The 20704-nt window shown below is 41.9% G+C and overlaps 1 protein-coding gene across 1 annotated transcript in view; it reads left to right on the forward strand.

The window, feature by feature from the left end:
- Nucleotides 1-2686: 2686 nt before the first annotated feature.
- Nucleotides 2687-20704, forward strand: part of LOC123489410 (myosin-10-like) — a gene marked incomplete at its 5' end in the record, with an annotated part of 45672 nt that continues 27654 nt past the window's right edge. Inside the window, one exon of the mRNA XM_045220006.1 lies at nt 2687-2843. Coding sequence (XP_045075941.1) covers nt 2687-2843 — 157 coding nt within the window. The remainder of the gene's footprint in view (nt 2844-20704) is intronic.

Genomic DNA, 20704 nt, shown 5'->3' on the forward strand with positions numbered 1-20704 from the left:
CAGTGTTGTAACAATGTGCATATAGTTAAAGTACAAAAGGGAAAATAAATAAACATAAATGTGGGTTGTATTTACAATGGTGTTTGTTCTTCACCTGGTTGCACTTTTCTTGTGGCAACAGGTCACAAATCTTGCTGCTGTGGTGGCACACTGTGGTATTTCACTTAATAGTTATGGGAGTTCAAAATTGGATTTGTTTTCAAATTCTTTGTGGGTCTGTGTAATCTGAGGGAAATATGTTTCTCTAATATGGTCATACATTTGGCAGCTCAGCTTCCACCTCAAATCAAATCAAATTGTATTTGTCACATGTGCCAAATACAACAGGTGTAGACCTTACAGTGAAATGCTAACTTACAAGCTAAGAAATATAAGAGTTAAGAAAATATTTACTAAATAAACTAAAGTAAAAAGAAAGTAACACAATAAAATAACAATAACGAGGCTATATACAGGGGGTACCGGTACCGAGTCAATGTACAGGGGTACAGGTTAGTCGAGGTAATTGAGGTAATATGTACATCTAGGTAGGGGTAAAGTGACAAAAAAAACGAGGGGTCAATGCAAATAGTCCGGGTAGCCATTTTATTAACTGTTCAGCAGTCTTATGGCTTAGGGGTAGAAGCTGTTAAGGAGCCTTTTGGATCTAGACTTGGCTCTCCGGTACCGCTTGCCGTGTGGTAGCAGAGAGAACAGTCTATGACTAGGGTGTCTGGAGTCTTTGACCATTTTTAGGGCTTTCCTCTGACTCTGCCTGGTATAGCAGGAAGCTTGGCCCCAGTGATGTACTGGGCCGTACGCACTACACTCTGTAGAGAATTGCGGTCGGATGCCGAGCAGTTGCCATACCAGGCGGTGATGCAACCAGTCAGGATGCTCTTGATGGTGTAGCTGTAGATCTGAGGACCCATGCCAAATCTTTTCAGCCTCGTGTACAATAGGCATTGTCGTGCCCTCTTCATGACTGTCTTGGTGTGTTTGGACCATGATAGTTTGTTGGTGATGTGGACACCAAGGAACTTGAAGCTCTTGACCTGCTCCACTACAGCCCCATCGATGTGAATGGGGGCGTGCTCGGCCCTACTTTTCCTATAGTCCACGATCATCTCCTTTGTCTTGATCAAGTTGAGGGAGAGGTTGTTGTCCTGGCACCACACTGCCAGGTCTCTGACCTCCTCCCTGTAGGCTCTCTCATCGTTTCTTGTGTCCACGTTTTCAAAAACTCTGTTATATCTCTGCTCTAAATTAAGATTCAACAATGAATGCCGAAAGAATGGGGTGTCAGCTAGGACATGACACCTTGAGTTTGAAAAAATCTATTTTGGTAAGTGAAGTGAATTTACACCCTGGAACGGAGTTTCATCATGGGTCCCTGATACAGTATGTACTATACAGAAATGCATAAATATGGACATGAATGCCATTCTCTTCATGATGATGTATCCTAAATAGGTACACAATTATTCTAAACACTGGCCATTTATTTTAATGAGCTCTGCCCCCAAACAAGACCAAATTTGCTTGGTCCAGACCAGACCAAATCTGAACCAATCATAGACATCTATGTTTCCCAAGTTTGGGCATTAAAATACAGCACAGTAGAGCACAGTACAGCACAGCACAGTACAGTAGAGTTCAGTACAGAACAGTACAGTAGAGTTCAGTACAGTAGAGTTCAGTGCAGTATAGTACAGTAGAGTTCAGTGCAGTATAGTACAGTAGAGTTCAGTACAGTAGAGTTCAGTGCAGTATAGTACAGTAGAGTTCAGTGCAGTATAGTACAGTAGAGTTCAGTACAGTAGAGTTCAGTGCAGTATAGTACAGTAGAGTTCAGTGCAGTATAGTACAGTAGAGTACAGTACATTATAGTGTACTCAACTCTACTGTGCTGTACTGTGCTGTCCAAACTGGTGAACCCAACTGTGGTTAGACTCTTTTAGCTTTCATTTGACACCCAATTTGATGTTCTCCTATGAACTTAGTATGTTGGTGCTCATGTGTCCTTTTCCATGGAAACGGCCTTGTGTTATTCTAGCACGGCAGTGGTGACTGTGTGTGTGAGGGGAGGGAGGGATCATTCCACTCTTTAGTGGGAATGTCAGTTAGCTAATGTCCCACCAAGGCCTCTGTCATTTCTCAGAACATTAGCCACAGGGCTTGATAAGAAGGCACTCACTATGGCCGTGCAGTTCAGATTGCTTAATGGGAAGACGTCGATGTAAGGAGCCGTCAGATCTTAGTCAACTGGAGAGTTAATGATAAGCTAGTCTACCATGTGTGCCATTCCCACAGCTATGTCTCTCACTTTATACATTTTCTCCTGTTGCCTTTATACAACTGCATGCTCAGTCTGCCCACTATGGTGACGGAAGGGACCAAACTGTAGCAGAATGATGACAGCTCAATTGCACTGACATTTTGCAGACCACTTCAGAGCCGCTCTAGAGTTAGAAAATGATAAAGGGTTTTCTTTTGAATTATGTATGATTGAGTTAAACCACATGGAGAGAGTTGATCACTTCTCAGACTAACAAGTGTTTATCCCCCTATATCACAGTACAATGGAAACTCATCTTGAACAGCCTTCGGTCCCATATTCACTCTCTATGATCAAATCTGCATTCAGAACTTACTCTTATCTTGTTGATTTACTGTATTTGTGTGTTGTTTCTCTCTCCCCCCATAGACTTACTCTGGGTTGTTCTGTGTGGTGATAAACCCCTACAAAAACCTGCCCATCTACTCCGAGAATATCATAGAGATGTACAGGGGGAAGAAGAGACACGAGATGCCACCACACATCTACGCCATCTCAGAGTCAGCATACCGCTGCATGCTACAAGGTAAGCCTCCTCTCTCACTCGGTTTTAGGCAGTGATTGGGAGGTATAGCTCCTTCCTCAGTGGTCTCTTTCCGTCTCTCTCTTTTGCTGTGACGCAACATGCATAAAGTGTGACTGGCCCCAGGTTTTTGAGGGGTTTTCATGTAGGTTTGTTTTGTTTAATGTAGTCTTAGACAAATAGTTTTGATAGGTTTTGATGTGTTTTGGTCTCTGCCTGGCATGTATCCTGCTGAGTTGTGGATTGCGTGGGTTTTGCTGCATAGTCCAGGAGATTAGTGTGTGAAGTGTGTGAAAGGTTCCGGGGTCAGGGAGGCATTGACATCATTAGTCATGGTTGATCTGCCCCCCTGCCTCTGCTAGCCATAGGGGTCCAACATACTACTTATTGATGTGGATCTACTAAGACAGACAGACAGATAGACAGACCATACTGTACCACTAATAGGCTACATAATGGTGAAAGCTCAACAATAGGCGGCTTGTAATTTCACAAACCACCAAGAGTACTGTCTATTATCTGCAAGTGCTGTACATTGGCTGCAAAGCATGAATGCCTCAATTTCAGAGCAATGCATGTATTTGTTTGCGTTAAGCCAAAAAACACCCAGGATCAAGACTTGGGATGCTATTAACTCAACCTGTGATCCTAGGGAAATGCACGAGTCACTGTTAATCTTCTTCCTACAGTAAGAAACCTCTATCCATCTCTGGCTCCTTGGAAAGGGACACTTTTCAATAGATAGTGTGTGTTCAGTTTCAATGAGTTCAGAGTAACATCAGCCTTCTGAACAGTACAGCCTTTCAGTGGGTCTGATTTTGCCTCCTCAGCTAAGTTAGATTTGATGGAGCCTGGAGCCTCTCTGTCATTACAGCTCCTCAGGCTGGCCTTAAACTGGATCTATCCAGAACTGTGGCTTGCTGCTCTGGCCGTTCTGGCTGTTAGTCCTCCACCCTACAGTACTGCTGTCACTATCACTGCTGCTGCTGCTGCTGCAGGTCAGAGCCAGATGTGCTCACAGGAAGAGAAAATCTCAGGTATTTTCATCTTCAGGAAGAAGCTACGCTATTCTCTTTGTACCAGGAAGTGTGCTGGACACAGGCCCCCCTTGCAGCCACGTCCCTGTGTTAGAATCTAGACATGACTCTGCACATATGTGTCTGTAGTTGTTTTAGCCGGAGCTAGAAGCGATGAGCGGTAATCCTTCCTGCTTCTTAGTTCTAGTGAGCATTTGAGTAGTGATATTGGCCAGTGGCCACACGTATACAGTAGGTCAAGTGCTTTACTGGTTGGTCCAACTCCAACACCTCTCTTCCCCCACCTCACCCAACGTCTCATCACTCACTTCCTTTTGTGAGTCCCACCACCACTCTCATCCACACATACATTATGGTATCTTAACCAGTGATAGCCATGAGACCCTTGTAACCAATCACCCCCTCCCTCATCATACTTTCCATGAACTAAATATAGGCTGAGTCCCTGCACAGAGCACTCACCCATTGTGGGCTTCCTGCCTTTCAGTTTCAACATGAGGGGTGTTTGAGTTGGGGCCCCATGTGAAATCTACCCCCCTGATTTCCCCACTGCCCACAGTCCTGCCATATGTGGTCATTCTATGCACTCTCCAGGGGGTCTACTGTGGAATTAGGTCATCCCTTATTTTAGTGATCCGCAGCATGCTAAGTCCTGAGTCATCGTGGTAGTGTCATGGCCGCCAGATCACTGCGGAGTGCAGACTGTCCGGTTGCCTGAAGAGGGATGCGTCACTATGGATATGAGTGTGACCAAAATAACATTCCCACACTGGCACTGGCACCTCACACAGAGGAGTTACAATGTGTCAGCTCACTTTCTGAGTAGCTGACCTTATATTGGCAGCACTGGTATCTTGCACAGTTTAATAACTATTGATCTGCTTAGTGCTTACAGTGTGTTATACAGATTCGTTCCTTTGGGAGTGGAAAGACTGCCTCTATTGATGTTTCAGAAGCCATGCCAGGCTGTTAGGGATCCCCACTGTTCTGGAATTGCTCTCTTTCTTCTCCTCTCAGGAACTGGACCAACCTACCTATCTCATTTCCACTCCTCTTTTCTTTCATTCCTGATTTGTCCGGTCTTTTTTCCCCTCTCACCAAAACGTTCTGGCTTGGAGGACGTTGAAGGAAAAATTCCCTTCATCCCGCCAGGGCTTTTCTGGGACCCTTTCACTTACGGCACTGTTAACTGAAAAATACGACCGGGCGGCTTTGTGCGGTCTCTTTCCCCCAACGTGGTTCCTTCCTTTTCCCCCGTTGTGAGGAGAACACAGGAGGACAAGTGTGTGGAATGTCCGTGTTCTGACTTCAGCCCAGAATATGGCTCTAGCATTGCCATGGCAGGTTCACAGCCCATTCTACAGTCTCTCTCCTGCCTCAACCAATCACCCTCTCTCTCTCCAATCCCATTCTCGTCTCTGTCTCTGGCCCTCTGGCTTCAGTCAGGGGGTTAGTCAACTGAACCGTACCGAGGCCTCACTGCACCTAAGCTGTCAGCAGGAGCAGAGCTTGAATGGTTCTAGTTGCTTATTATGGGCTGTAGCCATTTCCTCAGGTCGTTTGTTTGCGTTTGACACTCCCTCCCTCCGACACATGTTTGAGTCTCAGGAACGGCTACAGACGAGGCTTCCGCTCTCTGCTTTGACCCCCTCCTCCAGCTCCCGAGGCGAGGCATGCCATGCTGCTGACGTGTAGGTCTGGACGTGCTCCTGCACTCCAGAGCATAGGGGAGAGGGAGAGAAATGGGGCGGCCTGTATTGTGCCTCACAATGGGGGCTTTGTTTTGCCTTGAGAGGGTGCCAGGGTGCAGTATGGGGAGGCCTGGAACAACGGGGCTCTTCCCTGGGAAAAGGGGGTCTTGTGTTGGGGCAAAGAGGGGCGACTGCAGGGAAGAGGCCAGGTCTGAGTGACAGGACAGGTGTGAAGGGTCAGAGCCAGGCGGGATGGGGGTATGGAGGAAGGGGACACCCCAGGGGAGATAGGGGTGTGTCTGTTAGGAACCCTCTCTCTGTAGTGAAAAGAACTCTCTGTGCTCCTCGGTGGATGTAATAGAGTTTCAGACAAATGTCAGTGTACTCACACTCAGATAGACACATGTTGGCAGATGCGCCCCTAATGGCAGACAGCTGTGGGGTTCATGCAGTATAACATTTTATTTCTGTTGGCGGGCTCTTGTCATAGATCTATGATCTCAGACAGCCATGCACTGGTGAGAATCTCTCCAATAGGGGGAAAGAATGCATCCTTAATAAACTAGAGCCATGAACATGTTGTCCTCAGTTTACTGGTTTTTGAAGGTTTCACTGGTGGGAGGGAGCAGAGTCTGGGGTTACAGACAGGGGTTGAATGGAGACCCCATGAAAGCCCTTGAAGATGTGGGGAGTTTGCTCAACATGCATGCATGGCTGTGAATGACAGTCCTGTTATGAAATACATTATTAGCATAGGTGCTTTATTACTGTAAATGTTAGAGGTTATCGGGCTGTTATAAGTACCCTTACAGAAAAAACACATGATTTCACATGTGGAAACATGTTCACGTAGACAAGATGGCGTATTGAATAAAAAGTGGTACAAACCACCTCAAGATAAAAACATAATATTACAAATCAGTAAGTTAGACTAAATATTAGCATTTCATATATTCGCAGTAAATAAAATTCAATCTGGATAATAACACAAAACAAATCATAAGGCTAGAGAAATATATCGACAAATATTACAACAACACGCAACACCCAAACATGGCGGAAGATAAACGAGGAGAACCAATCCCCAAGAGAAAACGCGACTCGTCGACTGATACAGATGATATATGCTTTTCACCACTGGGTCTGGTAAGTGTGGAAAGCGACCTGTTGAAGTCGATAAATGACAAATTGGGCATACTAGAATTGGTCAGTAAGGACGTAAAAGAGTTTAAAGCGAGTCTTGAAATGAGTGACGAAAAAGCAGCGATAATGGAAACAGAAACCAAAAAATTAAAAGTGACAGTAACTAAGATGGAAACGGACGTTAGGGAACTTAAAAAAGAGAACAACCTTCTGAGAGAAGCCTTACTAAACATCCAAACTAGATCGATGAGAGAAAATCTAGTACTTACGGGTATTCAGGAAAAGGAGGGAGAAATAACCGAGAATATTATGAAGGATTTCCTGCATACAGCGCTTCAAATCCCACTCGAGGCTGTCGATAAAATCCAACTCGAACGTGTACACCGTTTCGGACAAAGAGGACAGAAATATGATCGCCCAATCGTTGCCAAATTTGCATTTTTTAAGGATAAAGCTGTGGTTAAAAGCCTAGGAAAAAGACTTGCTGGCACGAAAATAGGCATGAATGATCAGTTCCCGAGGGAGATTGCAGAAAGGCGCAAAGTTCTGTATCCAATCTTCAAGGAAAATAGATTAAAAGGGAAATGTGTGGCACTTGTGGTCGATAAACTATATATTGACAACCAAATGTTCAGAGACACAAAGACTACTCCATGACTATTCTAAAAGTTGTAATAGAGGAGTTGAATAATGGAACACCCAATACTAGCAATGATGGGGATTGGAATATTAAATAACATTTATAGTAAGTATAGTATTTAAAAAAGGATAAAATGATATAACAAGAAAAGATAACAAGCAGGATAATACATCTTCAAATACAACTAATTAGAACATGGCTTTTTTGGCAGGCAATTGTTGTTTTGGCGGACGGTTGTTGGGGTTGGTCCTGTGTTCTCCCTGGCGTCCTTTCCCCCTTGTGGCAGGTGTGGGATGTGGGTGCGTTTGCACGCTCGGCCCATATCCTCTGCAGTCAACCATGTGGTGTGCATTTTTGAGTAAGAGGGGAAATGGTTGCATATCCTAGAGCCGACAGGTGTCTATGAGCAGGGGTAGTGAGAGAGAGCTTTCAATTTTGTGCAGATGAGGGATATACATTTTTAAATATAGTATACATCTAATCTAATTTTTTATTGTCCTATCATGATGGAAAGATCCCCAACCCTATATCCTGGACACCCACCTGAGTGACCCATGCACCAAAGAGAAGTTCCCATCTCTTTTATGGACCTGCTGTGAGTATGCAGCCTAAACAGAGAAATAAATGCGGTCAGAGACCTACTTGAGCAGCACCGCCCCCTCAAGATTCTGAGCCTGCCTAGCAGGGTTGGTCCTACAAAGCCAGAGCCCCCTGATGGGAGAGCATTATATACAAGGAAATTCTCAAAGCTGCTAATGAGAACCTTGACGACCTTTTACCTAGCCGGTGGGGATTCCGGTGGGGTACCCCCACCCAGGTAGTGGCAGTGCTGGCAACGCTGGCTGCAGTAACCCATGGGGAGGGGGTCACACTCGGACAATCAGAGATGGGGTTTATCATTGTGGCCCAGGTGGCACAAAATAATCAAAGGTCTGACTGCACGGAGATGCTTGGGAAAAAATGGTTACAACGGGGGACCAGAGTGTTTGTGTCTCAGGTGAAGAGGGTGGATCTGATCTCCATCACCTTGACATAGATTAACTAGATTAATCAAATCTGACATTGTTGTCAATTTCTGCTCAATCTTGCATGCTTTCTCAATCAGCTGTAACTGTATGTGCACTCGTAAATCAGGTCCTTTCTTGAGTTGGGCTCTGTGATATAACAACCGTTGAGTATCTGATTTTATGGTGGATTGTGGAGGAGGGGGGTTGAGTGTGTTGGAGTATGTGAGTATGTGCGTGTGTGTTTGTCCGGCATCTGTTGTGGGGGGTATGGGATGGACCACAGTAATTATTTGGTAGGATAATAATTGCTTGTCAATAAATTAAATGTAATACAATGGCAATCCGGGTTATATGTTAAAATCCTACGTATGAACTGCCAACATTATTATGCATATTAATTGATAATGATGGAAAATAAGATATGCAAGATATTTGAATAGATATACAGTGGGGAAAAAAAGTATTTAGTCAGCCACCAATTGTGCAAGTTCTCCCACTTAAAAAGATGAGAGAGGCCTGTCATTTTCATCATAGGTACACGTCAACTATGACAGACAAAATGAGGAAAAAAAATCCAGAAAATCACATTGTAGGATTTTTAATGAATTTATTTGCAAATTATGGTGGAAAATAAGTATTTGGTCAATAACAAAAGTTTCTCAATACTTTGTTATATACCCTTTGTTGGCAATGACACAGGTGAAACGTTTTCTGTAAGTCTTCACAAGGTTTTCACACACTGTTGCTGGTATTTTGGCCCATTCCTCCATGCAGATCTCCTCTAGAGCAGTGATGTTTTGGGGCTGTCGCTGGGCAACACGGACTTTCAACTCCCTCCAAAGATTTATTATGGGGTTGAGATCTGGAGACTGGCTAGGCCACTCCAGGACCTTGAAATGCTTCTTACGAAGCCACTCCTTCGTTGCCCGGGCGGTGTGTTTGGGATCATTGTCATGCTGAAAGACCCAGCCACGTTTCATCTTCAATGCCCTTGCTGATGGAAGAAGGTTTTCATTCAAAATCTCACGATACATGGCCCCATTCATTCTTTCCTTTACACGGATCAGTCGTCCTGGTCCCTTTGCAGAAAAACAGCCCCAAAGCATGATGTTTCCACCCCCATGCTTCACAGTAGGTATGATGTTCTTTGGATGCAACTCAGCATTCTTTGTCCTCCAAACACGACGAGTTGAGTTTTTACCAAAAAGTTATATTTTGGTTTCATCTGACCATATGACATTCTCCCAATCCTCTTCTGGATCATCCAAATGCACTCTAGCAAACTTCAGACGGGCCTGGACATGTACTGGCTTAAGCAGGGGGGACACGTCTGGCACTGCAGGATTTGAGTCCCTGGCGGCGTAGTGTGTTACTGATGGTAGGCTTTGTTACTTTGGTCCCAGCTCTCTGCAGGTCATTCACTAGGTCCCCCGTGTGGTTCTGGGATTTTTGCTCACCGTTCTTGTGATCATTTTGACCCCACGGGGTGAGATCTTGCGTGGAGCCCCAGATCGAGGGAGATTATCAGTGGTCTTGTATGTCTTCCATTTCCTAATAATTGCTCCCACAGTTGATTTCTTCAAACCAAGCTGCTTACCTATTGCAGATTCAGTCTTCCCAGCCTGGTGCAGGTCTACAATTTTGTTTCTGGTGTCCTTTGACAGCTCTTTGGTCTTGGCCATAGTGGAGTTTGGTGTGTGACTGTTTGAGGTTGTGGACAGGTGTCTTTTATACTGATAACAAGTTCAAACAGGTGCCATTAATACAGGTAACGAGTGGAGGACAGAGGAGCCTCTTAAATAAGAAGTTACAGGTCTGTGAGAGCCAGAAATCTTGCTTGTTTGTAGGTGACCAAATACTTATTTTCCACCATAATTTGCAAATAAATTCATAAAAAATCCTACAATGTGATTTTCTGGATTTTTTTTCTCAATTTGTCTGTCATAGTTGACGTGTACCTATGATGAAAATTACAGGCCTCTCTCATCTTTTTAAGTGGGAGAACTTGCACAATTGGTGGCTGACTAAATACTTTTTTTCCCCACTGTATATTTAAATAGTTATATATAGAGGTGACAGCATTGGAAATGCTTTTGGCGGTTAATCTGCTTCTGTTTTGTGCGTGGCACTGTGTGCTGTTTTCGATGGATGGGTCCTGGCCTCTCGGGGCCCTAGGGATCCGGAGGGATGTGGGTGGGATGCCGATCACTGGGATGACGGCTCAACTTGGGATGGGAAGGGGCTTTAGCGGGGGAATTAGTGGAGAACAATTGAAGGGATACTTAGTAGCAATGCAAATATCATAGTACAGCTACAGTGGGGGAAAAAAGTATTTAGTCAGCCACCAATTGTGCAAGTTCTCCCACTTAAAAAAATGAGAAAGGCCTGTCATTTTCATCATAGGTACACGTCAACTATGACAGACAAAATGAGAAAACAAAATCCAGAAAATTACATTGTAGGATTTTTAATGAATTTATTTGCAAATGATGGTGGAAAATAAGTATTTGGTCAATAACAAAAGTTTCTCAATACTTTGTTATATACCATTTGTTGGCAATGACACAGGTCAAACGTTTTCTGTAAATCTTCACAAGGTTTTCACACACTGTTGCTGGTATTTTGGCCCATTCCTCCATGCAGATCTCCTCTAGAGTAGTGATGTTTTGGGGCTGTCGCTGGGCAACACGGACTTTCAACTCCCTCCAAAGATTTTCTATGGGGTTGAGATCTGGAGACTGGCTAGGCCACTCCAGGACCTTGAAATGCTTCTTATGAAGCCACTCCTTCATTGCCCGGGCGGTGTGTTTGGGATCATTGTCATGCTGAAAGACCCAGCCATGTTTCATCTTCAATGCCCTTGCTGATGGAAGGAGGTTTTCACTCAAAATCTCACGAAACATGGCCCCATTCATTCTTTCCTTTACACGGATCAGTCGTCCTGGTCCCTTTGCAGAAAAACAGCCCCAAAGCATGATGTTTCTACCCCCATGCTTCACAGTAGGTATGGTGTTCTTTGGATGCAACTCAGCATTCTTTGTCCTCCAAACACGACGAGTTGAGTTTTTACCTAAAAGTTCTATTTTGGTTTCATCTGACCATATGACATTCTCCCAATCCTCTTCTGGATCATCCAAATGCACTCTAGCAAACTTCAGACGGGCCTGGACATGTACTGGCTTAAGCAGGGGGACACGTCTGGCACTGCAGCATTTGAGTCCCTGGCGGTGTAGTGTGTTACTGATGGTAGGCTTTGTTACTTTGGTCCCAGCTCTCTGCAGGTCATTCACTAGGTCCCCCCGTGTGGTTCTGGGATTTTTGCTCACCGTTCTTGTGATCATTTTGACCCCACGGGGTGAGATCTTGCATGGAGCCCCAGATCGAGGGAGATTATCAGTGGTCTTGTATGTCTTCCATTTCCTAATAATTGCTCCCACAGTTGATTTATTCAAACCAAGCTGCTTACCTATTGCAGATTCAGTCTTCCCAGCCTGGTGCAGGTCTACAATTTTGTTTCTGGTGTCCTTTGACAGCTCTTTGGTCTTGGCCATAGTGGAGTTTGGAGTGTGACTGTTTGAGGTTGTGGACAGGTGTCTTTTATACTGATAACAAGTTCAAACAGGTGCCATTAATACAGGTAACGAGTGGAGGACAGGGGAGCCTCTTAAAGAAGAAGTTACAGGTCTGTGAGAGCCAGAAATCTTGCTTGTTTGTAGGTGACCAAATACTTATTTTCCACCATCATTTGCAAATAAATTCATTAAAAATCCTACAATGTGATTTTCTGGATATTTTTTCCTCAATTTGTCTGTCATAGTTGACGTGTACCTATGATGAAAATTACAGGCCTCTCTCATCTTTTTAAGTGGGAGAACTTGCACAATTGGTGGCTGACTAAATACTTTTTTTCCCCACTGTATATGGACACTCAGTCATTACGGTATTTTTTATTGGTAAATTTACAAACATATATAATGATAAATAGACTTGAAACTTGTATCTCATTATGGTGTATGGTGAAATAAGTATAGCCAGTTATAATTGTAATGGCTTAGCTGATAATAACAAAAGAAGAACAATATTTACATGGCTCAAAGAGAAGGAATATAATATCTATTGTTTACAGGAAACTCATTCAACAATTCTAGATGAAGTTGCGTGGTAAAAGGAATGGGGGGGCGAAATATACTTCTCCCATGGGCAAAGAAATTCAAAAGGGGTGATAATATTAATTAATAGTAATTTCGATCCGAATGTGCAAATTGTCCAAATAGATACGCAAGGTAGATGGATTATTTTTAATATGTTATTGGACAATAAACAGATATGGCTCATTAACTTTTACGGACCAAATAATGATGATCCACACTTCTTTGACAATATATATAATAAATTATCAACCCTGCAAGCAATTCAAGACAATATTATTATGGTGGGGGATTATAATACTGTTTTAAATAGCTCAATGGACCGTAAAGGAAATCACACCACAAACAATCACCCACATGCTCTTAAGGAAATTGTGAATGTCATGGATACATTAGAACTAGTAGATATATGGAGGCTTAAATATCCTGATCTAGTGACATACAGTATACATGGCGGAGACTCAATCAAGCTTGTCGTCTTGACTTCTTTCTTATCTCATTCTCGTTGGCACCAAAAATTAAAAAAGTATTGATAGGGGACAGAATGCGGTCGGACCATTATATATGCCATATAGTTGGCATATACATTACTCTTACTGAATTTCCACGTGGGTGAGGATATTGGAAATTTAATCAAAGCCTATTGGATGATAATTTATTTTTAACTAGGACAAAGGAATTTATAACTGACTTTTTCCGACATAACATAGGTACAGCAAATCCCCTTATTGTATGGGACACCTTTAAATGTGCCTTTAGAGGCCATGCAATTCAGTACTCATCTCGAAAACAAAAGCAATTTAGGTCAAAAGGAAATAGAAAGTCTAACAGAACAGATAGATGGCAATAAAAATTGTAACATAGAGGCTCAGAATAAATTAGAGGAAAAACAAAAAGAAATGGAGAAACTTATTCAAGAAAGATCAAGTGTAATATATTATTAAAATAAAGCAAACTGGATGGAATACGAGGAAAAATGCACCAAATTATTTTTAAATCTTCAACATAGAAATGCTACCAAAAATAATTTAATAAAACTGGTTACAATTGACGGAGTAACCCATGATTCACCAGATTATATTTTGAAGGAGGAAACAAGGTACTTTAAGCATATGTTTTCGTTTCAGTCGCCTCCATCTCCTCTAACTGAAGCTAATTGTAGAGATGTTTTTTCTATTGATAATGTAAAATTAACAGCCAAACAGAAAGACTCATGTGAAGGTGAAATTACAGAGGAAGAACTTCTGGATGCAATTAAAGACTTTAAGTCCGGGAAAACTCCAGGGTTGGATGGCATACCAGTCGAAGTATACCAAACCTTTTTTGATATACTTAGAGGACCATTATTAGTATGTTTTAACCACTCCTATGTAAATGGTAGATTATCTGACACTCAAAAAGAAGGTCTGATCTCATTATTACTGAAACAGGATACAAGTGGAAAATATAAAGATCCAGTCCATTAAAAAAATTGGAGGCCCCTTACACATCAGTGTTGTGATGCAAAAATTCTAGCAAAAATGTATAGCGCATAGAATTAAAAAGGTATTGTCGGATATTATTCATTCTAATCAGACAGGTTTTTTACATGGATGATACATTGGAGATAATATAAGGCAAGTATTGGAAACAATACAACATTATGGAAAATCGGAGAAACCAGGCCTGCTATTCATAGCAGACTTCGAAAAGGCATTTGATAAAGTACGACTGGGGTTTATATATAAATGCCTGGAGCATTTCAATTTTGGTGAATCTCTTATAAAATGGGTCAAAATCATGTATAGTAACCCTAGGTGTAAAATAGTAAATAATGGCTATTTCTCAGAAAGTTTTAAACTGTTAAGAGGAGTGAAACAAGGTTGTCCACTATCGGCATATCTATTTATTGTGGCCATCAAGATGTTAGCTATTAAAATCAGATCCAACAATAATATCAGGGGATTAGAAATCCAGGGCTTAAAAACAAAGGTGTCATTGTACGCTGATGATTCATGTTTTCTTTTAAATCCACAACTAGAATCACTCCACAGCCTCATAGAGGATCTAGATACATTTTCTAACCTCTCTGGATTACAACCAAATTATGACAAATGTACTATATTACGTATTGGATCAATAAAACATACAATTTTTACATTGTCATGTAGTTTACCAGTAAAATGGTCTGATGGTGGTGTGGATATACTCGGAATACATATCCCAAAGGAAATAAAAGATCTCACTTCAATAAATTATAATAGAAAGTTAGCAAAAATAGAAAAGATCTTGCTACCATGGAAAGGTGGGTGCCTGTCAATTTGTGGAAAAATCACCCTGATTAACTCTTTAGTATTATCCCAGTTTACCTATTTGCTTATGGTCTTGCCTACGCCTAGCGAACAGTTTTTAAAATTATATGAGAAAAAATATTCAATTTTATTTGGAACGGCAAGCCAGACAAAATTAAACGGGCGTATTTATATAATGAATATGAATTTGGAGGACAGAAATTATTAAATATTAAAGCATTAGACCTATCACTAAAAGCTTCAGTCATACAAAAGTTATACTTAAATCCGAACTGGTTCTCTAGCAAATTAGTAAGATTGTCTCACCCAATGTTCAAGAATGGCCTTTTTCCCTTTATTCAGATTACAACCACTCACTTTCAGTTATTTTAAAAGGAAATCATCTCCCAGTTATCACTATTTCTAAAACAAGCCATAGAAAGTTGGTTGCAATTTTAATTTAATCCTCCAGAAACGACAGAACAAATAATGCAACAAATATTGTGGTTAAACTCAAATATACTAATTGACAAAAAAACTTTTTTTTTTTTTACAAAATGTTTAAAATAGGTATAATCTTTGTAAATGATATCATCTTTAGGACTGGTGGAGTTATGTCACACATGCAGCTAACAAAAACATATGGAAATGTATGCTCTACCCAAAATTACAACCAAATAATTGCAGCCTTACCGCAAAAATGGAAGAGGAAAGTGGAAGGAGGAGAAAGTAAGGAACTTGTCTGTCGGCCTTGCATTAAAGAACATAATTGGTTAAGGAAAACTGTGATAAATAAAAAATTATATCAGTTTCATTTAAGGACCAAAGGATTGACAGCCGTCCCATATAGATTGCAAAATAGTTGGGAAGAGATTTTTGACATACCGATCCCATGGCATAGTGTTTATGAACTGATACGCAAAACGACACCGGATTCAAAACTTAGAATCTTTCAATTTAAATTATTATATACAATTCTTGCTACCAATATAATGTTATTTATATGGGGGATACAATCTTCCCAGCTCTGCAGATTTTGCTGTGAAGAGACAGAATCATTAGATCTTTTGTTTTGGTACTGTCCATTTGTAGCTTGTTTTTGGACACAGGTCCAGGAATGGCTAAAGGATTGCAATATTTACCTGGAGCTAACCCTGCAGATAGCACTACTGGGTGATCTGAAAAGTTATAGTCAATCGATCAATAACATAATAATACTATTAGCAAAAATGTTTATTTTCAATTCACAATCTGTAGAAACAATGAGAATAGAAAGGTTCAGAACTTTTGTAAGACATCACAGTACAGTTGAAATATATATGGCAAATAGAAATCCTATATGGATGGTGTTAAAAGATAGATGGGAGGTGTTGAATGGAATTGAAGGATGGGACTAATAACAACTAACAACAAACAATAACAAGATAACTAATAATGTAGGCACGCTGTGTCCATAATAAGTGTATGGGTTGTAGGTTGGGAGCTTTTGTAAAGGAGCACAGTTAGAAAGATATGGCATATAGAAGCAAACCGGATGGACATCATGAAAATGATCGGAGAGGTTGAGAGTAGAAGAAGTTCAGGAGAAAGAACAAACAAAATGTAATTATTGTAAAATTGACTGTGTCCATAAAATGTAGATAGTGGGAATGGGCTGGAAGTAGAGGCCTAGGCATTGTTGTTCACTAGTTTACTCCAAGTGGAGAAAGGGTGGCGGGGTTGGAAAGTAATAAAGGGGAATATATATATATTTTTAAAGGATATGTATGTACAGTGGGGAAAAAAAGTATTTAGTCAGCCACCAATAGTGCAAGTTCTCCCACTTAAAAAGATGAGAGAGGCCTGTACTTTTCATCATAGGTACACGTCAACTATGACAGACAAATTGAGATTTTTTCTCTCCAGAAAATCACATTGTAGGATTTTTAATGAATTTATTTGCAAATTATGGTGGAAAATAAGTATTTGGTCACCTACAAACAAGCAAGATTTCTGGCTCTCACAGACCTGTAACTTCTTCTTTAAGAGGCTCCTCTGTCCTCCACTCGTTACCTGTATTAATGGCACCTGTTTGAACTTGTTATCAGTATAAAAGACACCTGTCCACAACCTCAAACAGTCACACTCCAAACTCCACTATGGCCAAGACCAAAGAGCTGTCAAAGGACACCAGAAACAAAATTGTAGACCTGCACCAGGCTGGGAAGACTGAATCTGCAATAGGTAAGCAGCTTGGTTTGAAGAAATCAACTGTGGGAGCAATTATTAGGAAATGGAAGACATACAAGACCACTGATAATCTCCCTCGATCTGGGGCTCCACGCAAGATCTCACCCCGTGGGGTCAAAATGATCACAAGAACGGTGAGCAAAAATCCCAGAACCACACGGGGGGACCTAGTGAATGACCTGCAGAGAGCTGGGACCAAAGTAACAAAGCCTACCATCAGTAACACACTATGCCGCCAGGGACTCAAATCCTGCAGTGCCAGACGTGTCCCCCTGCTTAAGCCAGTACATGTCCAGGCCCGTCTGAAGTTTGCTAGAGTGCATTTGGATGATCCAGAAGAGGATTGGGAGAATGTCATATGGTCAGATGAAACCAAAATATAACTTTTTGGTAAAAACTCAACTCGTCGTGTTTGGAGGACAAAGAATGCTGAGTTGCATCCAAAGAACATCATACCTAGTGTGAAGCATGGGGGTGGAAACATCATGCTTTGGGGCTGTTTTTCTGCAAAGGGACCAGGACGACTGATCCGTGTAAAGGAAAGAATGAATGGGGCCATGTATCGTGAGATTTTGAGTGAAAACCTCCTTCCATCAGCAAGGGCATTGAAGATGAAACGTGGCTGGGTCTTTCAGCATGACAATGATCCCAAACACACCGCCCGGGCAACGAAGGAGTGGCTTCATAAGAAGCATTTCAAGGTCCTGGAGTGGCCTAGCCAGTCTCCAGATCTCAACCCCATAGAAAATCTTTGGAGGGAGTTGAAAGTCCATGTTGCCCAGCGACAGCCCCAAAACATCACTGCTCTAGAGGAGATCTGCATGGAGGAATGGGCCAAAATACCAGCAACAGTGTGTGAAAACCTTGTGAAGACTTACAGAAAACGTTTGACCTGTGTCATTGCCAACAAAGGGTATATAACAAAGTATTGAGAAACTTTTGTTATTGACCAAATACTTATTTTCCACCATAATTTGCAAATAAATTCATTAAAAATCCTACAATGTGATTTTCTGGATTTTTTTCCTCAATTTGTCTGTCATAGTTGACGTGTACCTATGATGAAAATGACAGGCCTCTCTTATCTTTTTAAGTGGGAGAACTTGCACAATTGTTGGCTGACTAAATACTTTTTTCCCCCACTGTATGTATGTATGTATGTATGTATGTATGTATGTATGTATGTATGTATGTATGTATGTATGTATGTATGTATGTATGTATGTATGTATGTATGTATGTATGTATGTATGTATGTATGTATGTGGGTGTGTACAGTGAGGGGGAAAAAATAATTTAATCCCCTGCTGATTTTGTATGTTTGCCCACTGACAAAGACATGATCAGTCTATAATTTTAATGGTAGGTTTATTTGAACAGTGAGAGACAGAATAACAACAAAAAAATCCAGAAAAACAAATGTTATAAATTGATTTGCCTTTTAATGAGGGAAATAAGTATTTGACTTAGTACTTGGTGGCAAAACCCTTGTTGGCAATCACAGAGGTCAGACGTTTCTTGTAGTTGGCCACCAGGTTTGCACACATCTCAAAAGGGATTTTGTCCCACTCCTCTTTGCAGATATTCTCCAAGTCATTAAGGTTTCGAGGCTGATGTTTGGCAACTCGAACCTTCAGCTCCCTCCACAGATTTTCTATGGGATTAAGGTCGGGAGACTGGCTAGGCCACTCCAGGACCTTAATGTGCTTCTTCTTGAGCCACTCCTTTGTTGCCTTGGCCGTGTGTTTTGGGTCATTGTCATGCTGGAATACCCATCCACAACCCATTTTTAATGCCCTGGCTGAGGGAAGGAGGTTCTCACCCAAGATTTGACGGTACATGGCCCCGTCCATCGTCCCTTTGATGCGGTGAAGTTGTCCTGTCCCCTTAGCAGAAAAACACCCCCAAAGCATAATGTTTCCACCTCCATGTTTGACGGTGGGGATGGTGTTCTTGGGGTCATAGGCAGCATTCCTCCTCCTCCAAACACGGCGAGTTGAGTTGATGCCAAAGAGCTCGATTTTGGTGTAATCTGACCACAACACTTTCACCCAGTTCTCCTCTGAATCATTCAGATGTTCATTGGCAAACTTCAGACGGGCCTGTATATGTGCTTTCTTGAGCAGGGGGACCTTGCGGGCGCTGCAGGATTTCAGTCCTTCACGGCGTAGTGTGTTACCAATTGTTTTCTTGGTGACTATGGTCCCAGCTGCCTTGAGATCATTGACAAGATCCTCCCGTGTAGTTCTGGGCTGATTCCTCACCGTTCTCATGATCATTGCAACTCCACGAGGTGAGATCTTGCATGGAGCCCCAGGCCGAGGGAGATTGACAGTTATTTTGTGTTTCTTCCATTTGCGAATAATCGCACCAACTGTTGTCACCTTCTCACCAAGCTGCTTGGCGATGGTCTTGTAGCCCATTCCAGCCTTGTGTAGGTCTACAATCTTGTCCCTGACATCCTTGGAGAGCTCTTTGGTCTTGGCCATGGTGGAGAGTTTGGAATCTGATTGATTGATTGATTGCTTCTGTGGACAGGTGTCTTTTATACAGGCAACAAGCTGAGATTAGGAGCACCCCCTTTAAGAGTGTGCTCCTAATCTCAGCTCGTTACCTGTATAAAAGACACCTGGGAGCCAGAAATCTTTCTGATTGAGAGGGGGTCAAATACTTATTTCCCTCAATAAAATACTAATCAATTTATAACATTTTTGACATGCGTTTTTCTGGATTTTTTTGTTGTTATTCTGTCTCTCACTGTTCAAATAAACCTACCATTAAAATTATAGACTGATCATTTCTTTGTCAGTGGGCAAACGTACAAAATCAGCAGGGGATCAAATACTTTTTTCCCTCACTGTATGTGTGTGTGTATGTGTGTATATGTACAGTGGGGAGAACAAGTATTTGATACACTGCCGATTTTGCAGGTTTTCCTACTTACAAAGCATTGTTATCATAGTTACACTTCAACTGTGAGAGAGACGGAATCTAAAACAAAATTCCAGAAAATCACATTGTATGATTTTTAAGTAATTAATTTGCATTTTATTGCATGACATAAGTATTTGATCACCTACCAACCAGTAAGAATTCTGGCTCTCACAGACCTGTTAGTTTTTCTATAAGAAGCCCTCCTGTTCTCCACTCATTACCTGTATTAACTGCACCTGTTTGAACTCGTTACCTGTATAAAAGACAACTGTCCACACACTCAATCAAACAGACTCCAACCTCTCCAAAATGGCCAAGACCAGAGAGCTGTGTAAGGACATCTTGGATACAATTGTAGACCTGCACAAGGCTGGGATGGTCTACAGGACAATAGGCAAGCAGCTTGGTGAGAAGGCAACAACTGTTTGCGCAATTATTAGAAAATGGAAGAAGTTCAAGATGACGGTCAATCACCCTCGGTCTGGGGCTCCATGCAAGATCTCACCTCGTGGGGCATCAATGATCATGAGGAAGGTGAGGGATCAGCCCAGAACTACACGGCAGGACCTGGTAAATGACCTGAAGAGAGCTAGGACCACAGTCTCAAAGAAAACCATTAGTAACACAGTACGCCGTCATGGATTAAAATCCTGCAGCGCATGCAAGGTCCCCCTGCTCAAGCCAGCGCATGCCCAGGCCCGTCTGAAGTTTGCCAATGACCATCTGGATGATCCAGAGGAGGAATGGGAGAAGGTAATGTGGTCT

Source organism: Coregonus clupeaformis, unplaced genomic scaffold (assembly GCF_020615455.1).
Source record: "Coregonus clupeaformis isolate EN_2021a unplaced genomic scaffold, ASM2061545v1 scaf3010, whole genome shotgun sequence".
Classification (NCBI taxonomy): domain Eukaryota; kingdom Metazoa; phylum Chordata; class Actinopteri; order Salmoniformes; family Salmonidae; genus Coregonus; species Coregonus clupeaformis.